We start from the raw sequence: 17482 nt of genomic DNA on the forward strand, positions 1-17482 counted from the left end.
TCTAGACAAGAGTTTTACGGTAGAAATCTAACATAATTGAATTACTATAGGAAGGATTAAACTATATGTAGAAACCTGAATAATCTGGTTTTCCTTTGTTTACAGTGTTAAATAGAAAAGTTCATATTATAGATTTTTTTTTCCCCCTAGAAAATAATTTTAACACCACGTGCTCCCCAAAGCTCAGCAATGTGCGTCCAAGAACCCAAAACCTGACGGTCTGTGCATCTACAGAGGTTAATGACCCTCATCCTTACAGGGGAAAAAGGGTGTGAGTTGGAGACCTGTTAGATCACATCTAGGATCAACAATGACTGTTCATCTATAAAGAAATACTGCCAATATTAGAGACAAGACCCGGGATTCTGGTGCTCCAGGAATAAGCTACTTCCACTAGCACAGCTCTCCATCAGCCTCATCACCCCTTGGACCTAACGAGTCTTTTTGAATAAACAGAATAAATAAATACCACACAATGCTGTAATTTGGGAAGGCAGTATTAAGTCCACTGCCAATTCATTTCCAGTTTGTAGGAAACTGATGTACCTTGGCTGACGTCCTCTGTCTCTGCCCGGAGATAATCGGGAATATCCAGAGAGACTAGCTGCCGCCCGCAGCCACGCTCCTGCCTCCCCACACCCTGCCCATCGGAGCTGCTCGCTGCCGCGTCCTGCGCTTCCTCCTCAAGGTGATTCCCTCCAGGTTCTGTGACGGCCGCACTGGAAGACGGTGGCTTTTGGTTTTCGGCGTTCAGTGTCGCAGTCTGTGCGGCAGCAATGCTTTCCTGATCCTCCGAGTCGCTGCTCACGGACAATGCCTCCGCTTTACCCTGAGGGGAGGCTGTCTGGGATGCGGCTTCCTCCCCAGGTTTATTAACCCGCTTTAGGAACTCTTCCACCTGCAATTGTCAAATATCACGGACGATTAGATGGTGCTGTTAACCAGCTACCAAGAGCACAGTTTAAAAGCCTTACAGTTCAAAAGCACCTGCCATGCATGCACTCTCTACCACATGTATTTTCAAAAAAGTAAAATATCCAGAGTCAAAACATTCAGGAAGTCCTTAACCGTGCTCTCTTTTTACAACATTTGGAAACAAGTTGTCCTTGGGAACTAGATACCAGCTACTTGCAAAAGAGAAACTCCACAAAATCGACTGATAAATACAGTAAATAATTCTCAAGTAATATCTGAAATATAGTCAGACTTGCCACAGCACAGCTGACCAACACTACTACTTTTTAATTAACTGTCTTTTCTCCGATCTGCATTTGGAGCAGCTGGACTCTGCTTTCAGATTAGCATAAACAGGTAAAATTACCTTCAGACATTAGTTGCCTCATCTCCAAGATGCACCAAACGGTGCATGTGCTAAAGGGTTCTGCTGCACAGTAGAGAGCTCAACATTGCATCCTAACCAACGTGCAGACGCCAGTCCAAACTCCTCAAAGGCACACACAGACGCTCACTTCTACGTTACAGTTGCTCTGAGTGGCACTAGGCCTGGGGCAGCTCCTTACCAGAAAGTCTGAGGAAACTTATAACTTTTTTTTTTCTTCACATAATTAAAAGTTGCCCTCAAACTGTACTGGCCTCAGGTACAAGATGGCAATGGTCAAGCCTTTGACCAAAAATTATAGCAATGGGCCTGAGGTTCAACACAGTATGTGCTGTCACCACCAGAAAACAGTGTTACGCACTTGGGTGTTAGGGAATGCCAAGCATCCCAGAAGGCGGCAAAGTAACATCGAAAATCTGAGGTAACAGATTTTAAAGAGACTTAACTAAAGAAATCTACAGTGAACAAGTTTTTCTACTAATTACTAATTTCTGAGTTTTAAAAAAAAATTAAAGCATAAAGTTAGAGGTGAAAATAAATGCAGGTAGAGGTGTAAGCAAAAATGTTGATACAAATTACTAAGAACATGGAGCTACATGAAATACACTAACCTATACAAACGTTTTTCTCTCACTGCTGAAATGCCAGCACTAAAAAATGCCCTCACATGCATTTTAAAATCAGAGATACTTTTAATAACTATAGAAACCTACACACACCTCTAAAGGAGTGATGCACCCAGATGTTAGGAATGACTTTCACATAACTTCACCATTAAGCTCACATTCCTCTTGACAGATTGCCAAGAGTCCACCAATGCCTTTCCCTATCCACCCTAACCTAACTACTCTTCGCCTAAGCAGGGAAGGGAAGAAAGGTAAAGAGAAAAAAGAAAAAAGAAAAAAAAAAAGAGAAGGAAGAATAAAAAGCAGTGGACTGACACTTAAAAAATGCCACCTACTCTGGGCAATTATTTTTTTTTTCATTTTCATAATTCAACACCTAAGGGAGCAGATAAATCTATGAATCACAGCAACACTAAAAATTAAACCTACTTTCTTCAAAGTTTTATTTTTTTTGCAAGACGTTTCAGATTCCTCTGTAAAGAAGATGTGTGTGTTTTTGCTCTTCCTTGGTTTACGCATATCCAAGAATTTGGACTTGAGTTTTGCTTTTTTCTCCAAGTACTGCACACTTCGGTGGGTGAAATCCGGAATTCCACCATACCTGAAGTTAAAAAAAAAAAAAAAAGGACTTGGTTAATTTCCAATCTGGAAGCTTTAACATGAATGTTGATGTCTACAGAAAATGATTTAGACTAAATTATTTCTTTATGAGATGTTCGCTCCACTCTTAAAATATATGTCACTGGATGTAGCTACAAAATAACGTACCTTCATGAAAACTTTTAAATATTTTTATTTGAAAACTTTTACCCAAATTGGTTTTAGATTTTTTTTCTTTTCCTAATAGGTGTATAACTTTAGGTGGAAACAATTACCCAGACCAGCCTGAAGAATAGGAAATGAAAAAATATCTTGATTAGTACAATGAAACATCTTTTGGTGGCTGTAAAGAACCTCCAAAACAGCTACTTTTGTCTCCTGGCAAACACAATTTAAAAAAAAAAAAAAAAAAAAGGGAAATATGGGCAATTCACTTCAATTTTTATAAAGTAGAACAGAGATTGTCAACTACAAAACACACTCCTCTTTGAAACATACATATATACACACACACTAAACAACTTGCATCCTGCAGAAGCACTAGACCTAAGCTACAGTCCACCTGTGCCCTGTGATATTACTTCTACAGCACTGACCACCGTATCTTTAGGTCATACCACCAAAAATGAAATTTCACTGGTCCAACACCCTGGCAACACTTCATTAGTATAGCAACATTTTACTAGTGTAAAGCAGCCTCATTCCAATATGAAACAGCTATAAATTATGATCTAAGCTCACAGGACTCCAAACTGAGAGGACCATTCATTGCCAGAGCCTTCAAGCTCTAATTTAAGTAGCTAACCAGCCATTTAACGTTTACACAACTGCAAGTACCTTAACGAGTTACACTTCTGTTTCAAAGCTTTTCTTTTAATTAAGGAACAACTTTTCTTGTTCTTCAATTAGTCTCTGTAACTTTGCATCTCTCTCTAGCCAAAGGATGACAGTTTTATTAAGAGCAGAGACTAACTTTGGGAATCATCTTCAAAAGTTTAACAAAATGGGAATGGAGATGAATGGTCTAGAGAGAGCTGACTTGCTATGAAGAAACCCTGAGTTCCTCATAAGCAATTACTTTTGTCCTGTGCCACACTTGAAACCCAAAACAGAGCAGGTTTCCTCAGGATCTTCCACTGGGTTCTCATCCACATCCAGTTCATGGCTAGGAAAAAACACAGACAACAAAGTTACTTGCTGTAAAACACACTCTTATTTTACAGATATACCACTAAGAAACTCACATAATGAAAACATTTAAATGTGGGCTTCAGTAAGTTCTTCCACACACTGCTGAAACCAAGCAAGGCAGGTAACATCAGCCTATTCATATGCATGAGCACATACTTTCCCCCCACGCCCCTCCAATTCTATGGATGTATGTCCTTCTATTGGGGTTATAATATTCCAACTATTCCGAATGACCTCTTAAAATATTTAATATCAAGCCCTACATGAAATCAATGAAGATAGTGTTTGTCCACCCTGTTTCCAAATTACTTTCATCATCTATTACGTTATCTATATTATTATCTATTATTAATGCTATGGCAACAGCAAAATATTAGAACAAAACCAAAGCTACGTGATTAGCCCATAACAATTCCATCCATCCCTTAACCTTCGAGTTTGTAAATCTGTTAGAGAGGAAGAGCCATCTCATCATCTTTGAGGCTACAAATTTTTAGAGAAGAAAGAAAAAGACCGTGACAAGGCAGAGATTAGCTATTTTATGATTGCCATAGCATGGAGCACTTTACTGGCAGCATACAATTCAGTTAAACAATACAAGTTATTTACTATCATTTTTGTATCATCGACGCTAATTAGACCTAGATAAGCAAGTTGTCCTATCCAATTTAACAATCTTGTACACTGCAGTGGCACAAGAATAGTACCATCACCCTGCATGGTCATCGAGGCCATACACTGTTTTCATAAAGCAATGAAGAGAAGAAATATCCACCGCTTGCTGCGAGGTAAAGTGACAAGCAGTGATGGAAGACTATGTGGTTTTGTACTGAAGTTTTAACTCTCAATCTCAATCAAACAAATAGTTACTATAAATCAGGAGGCTTCTGGACCTGGGCTTCTTGACAAAAAAGCTCGTCTAAATTTCATGACTTGCCTTCTCTTGACTTTGGCATGTCTGTATTCAGGAGGCTCTTCATCTTCATCTTCATCTTGGTCACGAAGCAGCAACTGTTCTTTGCCATTTGAATTCGAGCTACATGACCCCTGTGAACCTAAAAAAGACAGATGAGATCATATTTTCCTTCTGCATAAATGAATTCCTTATCTTCCTGTCCCCAAAGTACATCTGCAGCTACAGTTAGGTTGTCGTACATACCTGAATCTGACAAATAAGGCACAAGTGCCAAACACACATACCTTCACCTGTCTTTGTTTGAGGGACAACATACCAATGCAAGCTTCCAGTCTTAGTTACACTGTAGAGTTAATAATCTTAAGCAGGACCAACGTCAAATTATCTCAGCTCTCCAAGAAAAATAAAATGCCTACAAGGTACAAATTCAAAACAGTTTCTTCCTTGTGTGTAAATTTTGTTTCCATTTCATTAGCTATGCAAAGATATTCACATACATTTAATAAGAGAAGATTCCAACACTCCTCTCATTTCTTGTTGGAAAGGAGATTTTCCTTTCACCTCTCCCATTCCAACTCTACTGTAGGATCAAGATGGGACCACACCTGCTTCTTCCTTCCTTAGAAAGTCACTAGCGGCAGACTCTAGAGGTTTCCCACCAAACTGAAGTCCTGGGCTGCTGAAACTTAACTCACATGCTTCATCCCTCCTCTTTAGCAGGAGAAACCATACACCAGTCAGGAAAGACGTTACACTGCTGCTTACAGTGAATGCTGGCAGGAAGAACTGGCAGGCAAACAAGATGGCCCCCTCCTTTCTCTGCATGCTGAACTGGCTGGCAAAAATGTCTCCAGCCCAGTCTTGTACCTCCCTCACAGAAGCTCTTCCAGTAGCGTAAGGCACAGCCACTGGCTTTCATCATACTACTACACCACCTGGCACTTTCACTTGTTAGCACTAGCTGTGAACGTGTGAATCTGGGGTTGTAGAGATGACTGCAGCTCACTGCCTAATTGATTGCTTAATGCTGGAAGGGACCTCTGGAAGACATCTGGTCCACAGTAACACAGTACAACAAAACAAGAGTTTATTCTCAAGTATGGCATTTTTAGACAGAAGGCAAACCCCTCCCCCAACCCCAGAACTGCAGAACTATTTTTTTTCCTCAGAAAGCTGTTATTAAAATTTGTCAGATTCATGAGAACATCAACCCGAGTTTTCATTCATTTTAGACTATCAGTGAGAAAAGACACATCAGCTGAATGACACAGCTGCAATACCAAGATAAAAAAATAAATACGCACTAACAGTGCTCTCTCACCACTTTCTGTAGTACATTTGAAGATTTATGAAGTACATGTTCTGTTAAAATCACGTCTGGCTGAAGAACACATTCAATATACAGGTTAGAGAGGAGAGAGATCGTCCAGATAAGCAGAGGGAAGAAAAAGGAATCAAGTATGCAATCATCCCACAAAATACTTGATCGACTTTTTAAAAATGGCATAATACAGACATGCCCTTGTTTCTTATATATAACTGCCTAGAGAAATTCTGGTAGAATCAATTTTAGCGCATTTTGTATTACCTGACTGGTTAATACTTTTATTTTCACAAGATGCACTCCTTTTCCTGGTTCCTCCATCACAGGGTTCCTTCTGGCTTTCACTGTCAGATGAACTACGCTCTTGAGGACCTTGACGGGCTACTGCCAGAGCTGCACTGCTCTGCTGCGCTTCCTCCAAATTCAGATTTAAGTTACAAATCCCAGTGATTATTTCACTGTGGGGCTCAGCACTCGAAGGGAGCGTTTCCTCACTTCTGGTGTTAGAGGAAGACAGCTCCAAGTTCAGCACTTCGCTCTGTTCAGCCCCTGGGCTAACCAAGTCCATTTTTCCTGACAGACCCGTCTCCTGGGTAACCCCATTAGCTTCCACGTTGTCACCATGTGAGCTCTCAGTAGTCCATCCTTGACTTGTCCAGTACTGAAACTGTTCCCAGTAATACCAGTACAGTTCGCTATAATGCTGCTCCCACTCTTCCCTGGTGTCCGGACTATTCCAAGGCTCAGAAGCTGTGGTGGCCTCAGACGATGAGACCTCTTGATGCTTCTCCTGCCAACTTTGCCAAAGAAGGCCCTCTCCGTACTCACTCCAGTACTTCTCCCATCTTTCTTTAAGTTCGCTGGGTAAAGCCTCATTTGCAAGACTTCCTGAACTTTCACAGTTCCCTTCACTTACAACCTGAGGTTTGCTGCTCTTCTCACGTTGCTCTGTAGCAAGGGCCAGCTCACCAGAAATGGACTGGATATGACCACCACAAGCTCGATCCTGGCGTTCCTGCCTCATTTTATCCTCATGTTTTTGCTGTAACTCTTTTTTCTTCTTCTTTTTCTTTTTCATAATCTTCATGTTACTTCTCTTTCTATAATTTTCTGTCGCCTAAAATATAATGGAAAAAAACATACTTAGAAGTCCACAATGTATATGCAGTCTTTTCTTGTCCTCTCTCCAAGCACGTTTCTGTTTCTGCTGTAACCCTCCCTCTCACTGCAACCCTGCTGCTAGCTTTCTCCCCACAAAAGGTTGTAGGGTTTATGGGTCTCATAGGGCCCCACTGCACAACCTTGGCTGACGTTTCTGAGGAAGTTGTGAGAAAGAGCTGTGAGAAAGTATGTAGAAAGACGCACACACAAAAAAAGGCAGAATTACAGACAGAAGTGGGGCTGCTGAGAGGGAAGTCATCAGTAGCTCAAGGATTCAGAAGGAAAGACATCAACATGAAACACTGTAAAATCCTAAAGGGAGGTTGGTCAGGAATTGAGGCGTCACTGGGCTGAGCTCAACAGTAAAACGGTATCTCAGTAACATCAAGGACCTGTTTTAGAGGGCTGTGGAAGCTGACTCTTACTGTCAGCTGGTATCTGCCTGGCCAGCAAACACTGTTCAGGTGTCTAATTAGGGTAGCGAACATATAATGCTCAGCCTAACAGAATGTTAAATCCTTGCTATCTTTGGGCGCTTTAAACAAAAAAGCATCGCTTTATACTCGTGAGCTCTGTAAATCCTGCAGCTGAATCTCTATATGTCTGAACACACTGACCCAAAAGAGGGGTGTAATATTCTTCCCATCCCATACTGATCTCCAAGTTGGCTAACAGAAACACAAGGAAACAGCCTCCTCTCCAAACAGGTGGCCCTTTCATTTGTGCAATACAACCATTTCACTTGTTACAACAAACTCATACTACTACAGTTGTCTAGTGGAACAGATGACAGAAAAACCTGTTACTGAACGGAAACATTAAGGTAACTTGCTGGTTTCATCAAATACAACTCCACTTGTTTCAGTGGGGCTTCCTGTGCTTACAGATATAAACAAGAGAAAAACATCCAAGAAAAGCAAGTTTTTCCATCAGATAAATCTGCCAATTTTTTTCATAAACTGCCAAATTAAGTTTGGCAGGTAAAAAGGCGGTGGTGATGAGGGACTACAACTCACATGGGCAAAAGACTGCAAACGTACAGATATTACTCCAGACCTCCCATCAGCTGCAATCCCTAGTTTTGTTGCCTTAACAAATGCATCAGGTGGACTATAAAGAAATTAGGTTCGGAGAACTGGCATTATTCTTTCATCCTCGTACCTCATAATGTCGTGTTAATACACACAGTGCAAAGCACAATGCTTAGTAGTAATCTAGTAAAAACATACATTATTTTTTCATTCAACTTATTTGTGGTATTACTACATAGCAACAAAAATTGCATGTATACTTTGTGCTTGAAGTTGGATGCCTGTAAGGTCTATTTAGATGCCATCAATTAAAATCACGTACAAGTTTCTCCTATTTATTTACAAATTAATCAGGTCAGAACCATGGAGTGCTCTGCACAGAAGTACTCTCTCACTGCCAGGGAGGTCTATATTCCATAAAGTGGACAATGTGGACATCCCACTGTCTTTTTCTCATCTGTGAACAACTTTAGTCTTCCTCTAAAGCCCAAGTGCTCCCTATGGGAAGCAGAGCACCCAAGCCTCACTCCCGCCCTTTGGAACAGCCTGGCTTTATCAGCTGCAAGGGGGATCTGAGAACTAGCTTTTTGTATTAGTATCTAAAGCTAAGTGGTTAAAGCAGACAGTATGAACACACGTGCTCAGATTGGAGTGTGCTAGTTGTCCTGATGCAGAGCACCAACATTACCACAGCTGTTTTAAACCATCTCTCTCTAGTAGCAAGAGGAATACAGATACAGAAGCATGAAGCACAGCCTGACCCTGTTTAGTCAAATTGGCAGGTGGATTTTACAAACTGCACAGAACACGGTGCTGTGTGTTGTTACAAGCATGCAAGGCAGGCAGCTTAAAGCCAGCTCGGATACATTTCCATGGGCTGCAGTCTCTAAACTAACTGAGAAGCAGACATGCCACTATGTCTGGAAACACAAAATAAACAGAACAAATAAAGCAAATAAAGATTTACCACAAAGTCCCTGTGGGCTGACTGCCCACCAAACTGAAGAGGCAATCCCATACTCTTCATAAGCTCGGCCTCCGAGTCTAGTTCAACTTCCTCCAGGTCGAGAGCATGATTAGTATCCACCTTTAATGTCACATTGGGACAACGGTTCTCCTCCTCAGACGCTTGTTCCTCCCCTATAAACAAGTTATATTAAGTGAATATAACCTGGCACTGATACCTCAATGCAACAGCATGGCCTACAAAAATGAGCAGAACTGCCTCTTAAGCTTCCTTTCCCATTTAAAATTTTCATCATAAGCATCTTACTGTCCGCATAACTACCAGTAGGAACCAAAATCTAACTTCGACAGCCAAAACATTGCACTAGGTCTGGCTGGGATGGAGTTAACTTTCCTCATATCAGCCTGTATTGAGCTGTGTTTTGGATTCGTGGCCAAAACAGTGTGGACAACATACCGATGTTTTGGCTATTGCTGAGCAGTGCTTGCACAGCACCAAGGCTTTCTCTTTTCCCCACTCTGCCCTCCCCAGTGAGTAGGCTGGGGTGGGCAAGAGATCGGGAGGGGACACAGCTAGGACTGCTGACCCAAACTGGCTGAAGGGATAATCAATACCCTATAATGTGACGCTCAGCAATAAAAACTGGGGTAGAGGGTGTGGGTGCTTGGGGTGAACCCACCACAAACATTCACCTCAATAACTTGCAGAGCAAACTACAGTAACACCCAGCAAACAACAGAAAAATTAGTATTAGGAAAAGAAAATTCTTTACAGGAGTTCTTTTGGCATGTATCAGAGCAAGCATAAAATACAAGAAGCTGGTTTTGTTACAAATCTTTCAAAAACACGCTAACAAAGATAATACAATTTTACAAAAATGTAATGTGTGAACTACAGAACATCATCATCTCGGAAATAACTGATCAACTATTGAAACACTGCGTGCACATCTATCAAATTTTTAAGCAACATCGTATGTATATAAAATGACAAATACCACTGAGAAAGTAGGAACTGTATACTGATGAAACTTATGAAACACAAAAGCTCTTGACTCAGTTGATAAAACTCAAAAATTTAAGATTTTTTTTTTTGATCAGGATATATTTACCGCCAAATATATATATATATATTTACACAGCACAAGACTCTTCTTTTCTTAACTGATTACTCTCACCACAATTCAGTCATATATGCACAAAAACATGGTTTACATTCTCCTTCATTCCATTCACACTGCCTCCATCTAACCTGTGCTATTCATTCTCAGCTTCTATGGTCATTCCTTTCTGTTCAGATTCTTTCCTTTCAAATCAAGCTATTATATGATGCTGGAGCTAGCAATACACCAATGGAAAAATCAGATACCAAAGGAATTATGTTCAGACAGGCATGTGTGGGGAATTTGGGAGGATGGAGCAAGGGACTGGTGTTGAATTTGCCAGAGCATGCACTATGATTATTCCTAAAATACAAGCAAGCAGGGAGAGACTTACCCCTCCAGCCCTCCTCATATGACTCCTCATGTACATGCAAATCATAATTTCCCCCATCAGGGCTATTGTTGCTTTTCTACTTCTGGCCCAGCAGATTAATCAGCAACAGCTAATGTCGTAGGCTGCGGTAGAGTCAGCAGGACAGTATTACTCCCAAGCAAACATCTAGGATTTGCAGACCCTCTGTGATACAATTAATTTTGAGCTAGGAAAGTTGAAATTATGATTTTAGAGCAGGTCAGGCACTTGTAAGCTAATCTGCTCTGTGCACCAGGTGGAGATTATGTGAGCTGGTAAATCTGTGCAAACGGTAATAAGCATCGCACCTGGTTTGACACAAACTTCCACGTCAAGATTATAGCAATTTGAAAGTTATGCAAGTGCTAAGTTATTATTCACATCCATCCCCGTAACAAAAGTGCTGAAAAAAAAGCCAGAAGTAAGAATAAAACTATGGGTTAGCAGTTACACAGTCTTACTGTACCTTAAATAACCACACACAACTCACTTTAACTGCACATGATATTACACAGTACATTTTATTACCTTACCTGTACTATCATTGTCATCTTTGACATAAAATCCTTTTAATCCCAGTTTATATAATTTTCGATCTCTGTAAAAATGAAAAGAGACATGGATGCAGAAGGTCATCATTAAAACAAATTTTTTTACAGTAAAAAATATCATTCAGTGGAACAACCTCCCCAGGAACATGGTAGAGTCCCCATCGCTGGAGGTTTCAAGATGCGATTGGATAGGGTGTTAGATAACCTCATCTAGGCTCCCTTTCCCACAAAATGCTGGCCCAGGTGATCTTTCGAGGTCCCTTCCCACCTGGGCTGCTCTGTGATTCTAAACACACGAAGGAAAGAAAAATATGAAAAATGCAGCACTTTAAAGCCTGACGTGAAAAGCTTACATGAAAGATATTCAGAAAACGTTGCTGCCACACAGAATACCCGGGAATTAAATTTTTGGGGCACAAAACATTCTGCTTAAGTGGGTGGCATTTAGTGTCTTCGGTCCAAAACTGCAAATATTTCAGCCACCACCCAACGCTGAAGGCACCTCATCTCTGCAAGTGCCTCTGCTAAACACCGAGTGTGTTGAACGTCAAAAGCTCCGGCAACGGCCACGACCTCTCCTCCCAAATCACGCATCTGCGAGAGACAGCCCGCGAGCAGCATCTCTCTTTCCTCTCCTCGCTGACAAACCTGCTCCTCCTCTCTGGCTCGGGGAGGCTCCAGGTCCCTCCGCGCCCGTTTGGGGAAGGGAGAGGGGGACGGGAGGCGCCCGCCGGAGCCCCGGCCGCGGAAGGGAGGGAGCGCTGCGGGCCAAGCCCCGAACAGCCGCCGCCCCAGCCGGGGACATCGCAGCGCGGCCCGCTCTCCCCGGGAGGGAGCGGGCTCCCACCGACGGGACCACTGCTGCCCGCCGGGACGTGCCCGCTCCGGCAAGGGCCCCCCCGCGGGAACCGGCGTTTGGGTGGGCTTCCCCCCCACACCTTTTCTGCCCCCCCTATAGCTGGTATCGTTTGGTAAACACAACCTATAGGGACACTTTTGTGCACCTCCTCCTGCTTGCAGCCACCACGGCCGCAGCAGCACGGCCCTTCCCCGCACCTCCCCAGCGCAAACCTCCCGCGGCCACGGGGGACGCGGCCACGCGGGGCCGGCCGACCCGCCCGCCCGGTGCCGGCGGCGAGGCCGCTACTCACTCGACAAAGGCGCGGGAGCAGAGGCAGAGAATGCTGCGGGCCGCCCCCGCCCGCAGCAGCAGCTCCGCCACCAGCCGCCCCCGCGGGTCCTGCACCATCCCTGCGGGAAGACCCACGCCGCGGCACGGAGCCGCCGCTGCCTTCCGCCGGAACTGCCGTGAGCGCCGAGCCCGCCCCGGGCCCGCCCGGCTGCGGCCGAGGGGGCGGCCCGAGCCGAGCCGAGCCGAGCCGAGCCGCGCCGCCTGGGGGGGGCGCCCGCCGCGGCGGTGGCGGGGTGTCCGCTCAAAGAGCAGCCGCTGCAGCCGAATTGGGGGTTCAAGCTTTAGCACCCTGCTTTGCCTGTCGGCGTCCCAGGCTCCCCAGCCCAGAGTAGCTGGGCTTTTGAGAGCTGTAGTTGGGGGTGCCTGTGTAAGGGCAGCCATAGTTATATGACTTCTTGTGCTTTCAGTGACTCCCTACGAGGAATATTTGCATCTTGGTGGTGTTCAGAGTGGGGGAAAGGAGGGGAGGAAAGGACATGGCAACAAAAATCTGCAACAAAAGATACTGCAGCAAAATCTGGAAAAACCGGGAGTGGAAAACAGGAGTGGAAAACCTGAGCAAAGCGTAGTGGAGTAGTGACTGGAGCAGAAGTAACAGGAGAGCTCAAAATGAGGGGAGAATGGGGACAGAGCGGGCAGAAGGAGTCGAAATGAAAACAAAGCCTGGTGAGCAAAGGGGCCTGGGAGAAGGCAGGGCGAGGCGGCAAGGTCGAGTGAGGCGCTGGAGGCAGAGGTTGGGTGGGGAGGGAGGAAAGCATTGGGAAGCAGCAATGTGTGATACGGTACAGTGATACAGGTAACTGTCTTCTGCTCCCAGACTTCTTTCCTGTGGAGTCCTGCTTCAGGCGCCGGATCACATATAATCCGGGAAAACATCGTTGTGGAGTGAAAGAGGCTGTTTCATTTGGGAGACCTGCTGACCTGTTGTGAGAGTTGGAGGCTGTTTAGAATAGGAGGTTGGTAGGAGAGATGGGAAGGTGCAATGGTGAGCAGACCATGGGATGCTGCCCTGTAGAATTAGATTTTATCCTTGCCTCTACTGCAGAGACTTTATATGATGATGCATAAGATTTGAGAGATTTCCTGTGTAAGACACTGAGCAATGGACTATTCAGCTCTACTTAGGTTATTCAGAGTTTATCTGTAAAATGCATGAAATCCAGGTCTCTCTGAAGACCATTACAAAGCCTTCCTAGACATCACTGGGACAGGATTTCTCAGATAATAATTACGGACTTTGTGATCTCTTCTTACCTGCTAGCCTACTGCCTACTGGACACTGGGAGGGTATTAGAAAGAAGTGTATCATACATGCCTGCCCTGCTTTTAGGCCCTCTGCAAGGTGTTTGCTTTTGACAAGCTGGGATACTGGGCTTTACGTTAGCTACATTCAACTCATGATGTGCTGTGCGGTTTGTCTGCTGCTCTGTCTCATTCCGTTTGCATCAGTACATTTTGGGTAACAAGGCTATACAGCCTCATGAGGATGCAAGATGTCCACAGGATTTTTAAGACATTTCATGTAGGAAATATGCAAAGAGTTTGGAGGCAGAAGGACTGACCGTTCAGGTGACAGTAGCGCAATTACCAACCGTCCAACAACAAATTCCATCCACTTACAAAAAAAATCTTAAAATTAATTGTATCCTGAATCACGCACCATCTTACATCTGATATAACCAGAAATATAAAATGCCATCACTAGTCAGGACTTGTATGTATCTATCACTACAGTAATTAAATACTTTAGAAACACTGGGAAAGATTACGCCAATTCTAGCACTCATATGGGTATAACTGTGTCTGCAATTAGGATGCTACATCACCTTCACATTTCAAAACTGAAAATGCAGCAAAATAAAAATCTTTCAACACAAATTGTTTAGCAACAGCCAAATGCTGAGCGTAGAGAAGTTGAATTGTGAATTGCAGAATATTTTGAGAATTATTATACTCCTCAAGGAAACAATACTACATTTCAAGTGAAATGCAGAGAATACTTTTGTAGAAGAACAAGATGACTGTTCTTTTATAATATCCAAGCCCGATATCCTGCAGCCCCCAGGAGCAGCCACCAGCGGGTGAGGCTAGACACATGTGGGAATGCCTCCTAGTACTCTCCCATTCCCCAGCCATCTGCAGCTGATGGCATGTGGTTTCTGCCTGTTTAGTAAAACAGCGGATTTCTCCTCATGATACTTGTCCAGTTTTCCCCTGGACCCATCATCTAGCAGTGAATTGCACAGGTCTATCAGCTGTTGCATGAGAAGCCACCTTTTTCGTTTTGAACGTGGCTTCTCCCAGCTTCAGTGATGCTTCGCTTATTGGAAGAGTAAGTGAGCAATTGATCCATACTCACCTACTGTGCTGCTGGATTTTATAGATGTCAGTCATATTCCTTATAATCTCTCTCTTTTCCAAGCTGACGAGCCCTGGCATATTCAATGTTCCTTCTCTGGGAGCCAGTCTATACCTCTGGTTTTCCTCATTGCTCTTTTCTGACCTTTTTCTAGTTGTACTATATCATAGTAGTGATATCCCCTTTGGACCACGACTGTGCTGATAGGTCTGACCTAGGCAGGGCAGTGCCCTTGGAGTGTGATTTTTAGCAGACATGATTTTAAAATGTTACACTTTAACTAGCAAAAAGATGCTTGTAACAACGCTTGTTTTGGTTTAGCTTGCACTGGCAAATAACATGCTTAAGCTAAAGTAAAATAAGCCATCCTTAAAAAATATGCACTGATGAGATGCTACTGATTTAAAAAGTCATAGGTAATGAAGCTGGTTTAAGTTTGTGCTTGGCAAGGAGCCTGTCTTGTAGGAAAACAATGGTCTGCTTCACATTGAGTCGGTACGGGGTTGATATGTCCTTCCACTGGAACCTGAAATGATTTACCTGATCCACACGAATGAAGCCAAAGCAGCCAGCGGCTCTGTAGCCTGCTCCCCAGGCTGCCTTGCCCTCCTCTGCCCGCCCTTGCTTTCCTCTGGCAGGTCCTGTTCTGAAACGCTTCTTTCTCTGCTTCCCTCACCTGTTTTCTGCTCCTTGCTCCTTGCTCTCACACACTGTCTTGGGCCTCCGCTTCAAAGCCTTTCTTGGACCTATCTGTTGCTATTTTTTTTTATATCTTAGGTGATAGTGAAGACCTCCACTTTCCAGTGACCCTGGTTTTGCCGCTTTTATCTGTGCTTCTCAGAACGTGACCTTGCCTCCCAGATGACTTTAAAGCTCTTCATTATTTCCATCTTTTTAAATCCCTTTTCAAGGCTAACTTCCACAACAGATACTGACCAAATAACAATAAGTTGAGGGATTCTGAGAACAGCATCCTTAGCTATTAAAAATAAAACAAAAGCAAATACATACCATGTGTATAAAATAGAAGATATTCTCACAGTAACTCTTACCTGCTCATATAATTCTGAGCTCCAGCCTTACATGCACGTCTCCCTTACCATGTATGAGAAGTGCTGGGGAAATAAGGCAAATATTTCTGAGTCAATCTGGGGTTTATTATATGTTTATGTAAGAACTTCTAGAAAAGAACCTTCACTGTTTTCCTGGAGGAAATTATCGGATTATATATGTATCCGAATGTAATCAAAAAACAAGCAGTTTATCAACATCTTGGTTTATAAACAGATGATAAGATTAAGAACAGTATTTAAACATAGTAAAATTTTCTAAGTTACATGTTACAAAAGACAAGTAATTCTATCATCTTTCTGTAGTGGATAAGCTAAGAGAAATATTTGAGAGTGTTTAACTCAAGGTACTGTATTCTCTCTTAGCAGGAAGGGTTACGTAGACATGAATGCCATACATGAGAATCTCTTACCTCTGCAATTTATATATAGGAGGCATTGATTCAGCTGAAGTATCTGGATGATTTTCTGCAATGTGTGCACTGGTTCTGGCTGATCCAAATGTCAGTTATAATGCTCTTTGTACCTGAGTTTTTTCTGCCCGGTATTCTGTACCCTTTCAGTCTTTTGCTTCACGTTTACAAGAGAAAGGATGGCTTAAAGGGACATTATTCCAATGAACTGTGGGACAGAAGGTGGCAAATGGTGACATATCTGTGGAACTTGTATGGAAAATTATAGCATGGTAAGTGAGGGTTTTTTCTTTTCGCTTGAAAATAGTCTCTACTAAAGAGGAAGAACTGGAGGAAATGTCAGTTCTCCAGTTGCAGATGTACACAGAAGGATGTGCAACTGGCTTAAGCTTCAGAGACCCTCCAGTCTTCTAAAAAGGTATTTGCTGATGTATAAATGACCAGATACTCAAATATTATTCATGACTTGCAGAACTAGAGGTCTCTCAGTATTATCTCCTTTTCACTTTTTTTGTAAAGACTGGAGTCCACTGAGCAAATGCAAATCATAAGGTCAAGGTAGTCTGACATACGATTTTGTGACCGTCTGTGAGAGAAGATTTTTTTTTTTTCTGTCACAGTCCCCTTTGACACCTAGATATGAGTCATCTGGCACGTGAGAAAGTAATTCTATGTGGCAACATTGTCTCAGTGAGAATTAAACTCTTACAGTCCCAAAACCCTTGCACTTCTAATTCTTGTTCAACACATAAATTTTTTTTTGCTTTTATTTTGAAATACATGAAGCCGTCCCAGCTAGATTCGATATTTTCTTTGAACGGTTGATGAACCAAACAAATGTTTAAAAGGACATAAAGCGAACATGATATCCAGGCATGTTATTTAGGTCTGTTACTTACTACATGGTGCGTTTTTGATCCCCTAATTGCCTTCTTAAAGACACCTTAAGTCTCAGCCTTCTAGTAATGGGCAGAATCCTCTAATTATGCTGTAGCTGTACTCAGATTGTGTCATTAGACAAATCAGTGGGAGATGCAGGTTCTTGTAATCATTGTGGTTGCCTTAGCTGTTATGGTTTGTTCGGCATTTGCAATTACAGTGAAACAATAACACTGTTAAACAGTAATTACTTTGCTTTCACAGAAGCAAAGCAAAAGTGTTTAAGAGAAAGTCTATTGGAAAACAAGAAATAAAGGGGTGCTTCAGTCACAGCTCCACATCCTTTGAT

The 17482-nt window shown here is 42.9% G+C and overlaps 1 protein-coding gene across 1 annotated transcript in view; it reads right to left on the bottom strand.

The window, feature by feature from the left end:
* TGS1 (trimethylguanosine synthase 1) overlaps positions 1-12487 on the bottom strand; it is a 28248-nt gene extending 15761 nt beyond the window's left edge. The window contains exons 1-8 of the mRNA XM_076329697.1: positions 12372-12487; positions 11203-11267; positions 9156-9328; positions 6261-7113; positions 4694-4811; positions 3644-3730; positions 2395-2566; positions 547-898 (exon numbers count right to left, since the gene is read on the bottom strand). Coding sequence (XP_076185812.1) covers positions 547-898; positions 2395-2566; positions 3644-3730; positions 4694-4811; positions 6261-7113; positions 9156-9328; positions 11203-11267; positions 12372-12469 — 1918 coding nt within the window. The 5' untranslated portion in view covers positions 12470-12487. The remainder of the gene's footprint in view (positions 1-546; positions 899-2394; positions 2567-3643; positions 3731-4693; positions 4812-6260; positions 7114-9155; positions 9329-11202; positions 11268-12371) is intronic.
* Positions 12488-17482: the final 4995 nt, after the last annotated feature.

The sequence above is a fragment of the Aptenodytes patagonicus genome, chromosome 2 (assembly GCF_965638725.1).
Source record: "Aptenodytes patagonicus chromosome 2, bAptPat1.pri.cur, whole genome shotgun sequence".
In the NCBI taxonomy this organism is placed as follows: Eukaryota; Metazoa; Chordata; class Aves; order Sphenisciformes; family Spheniscidae; genus Aptenodytes; species Aptenodytes patagonicus.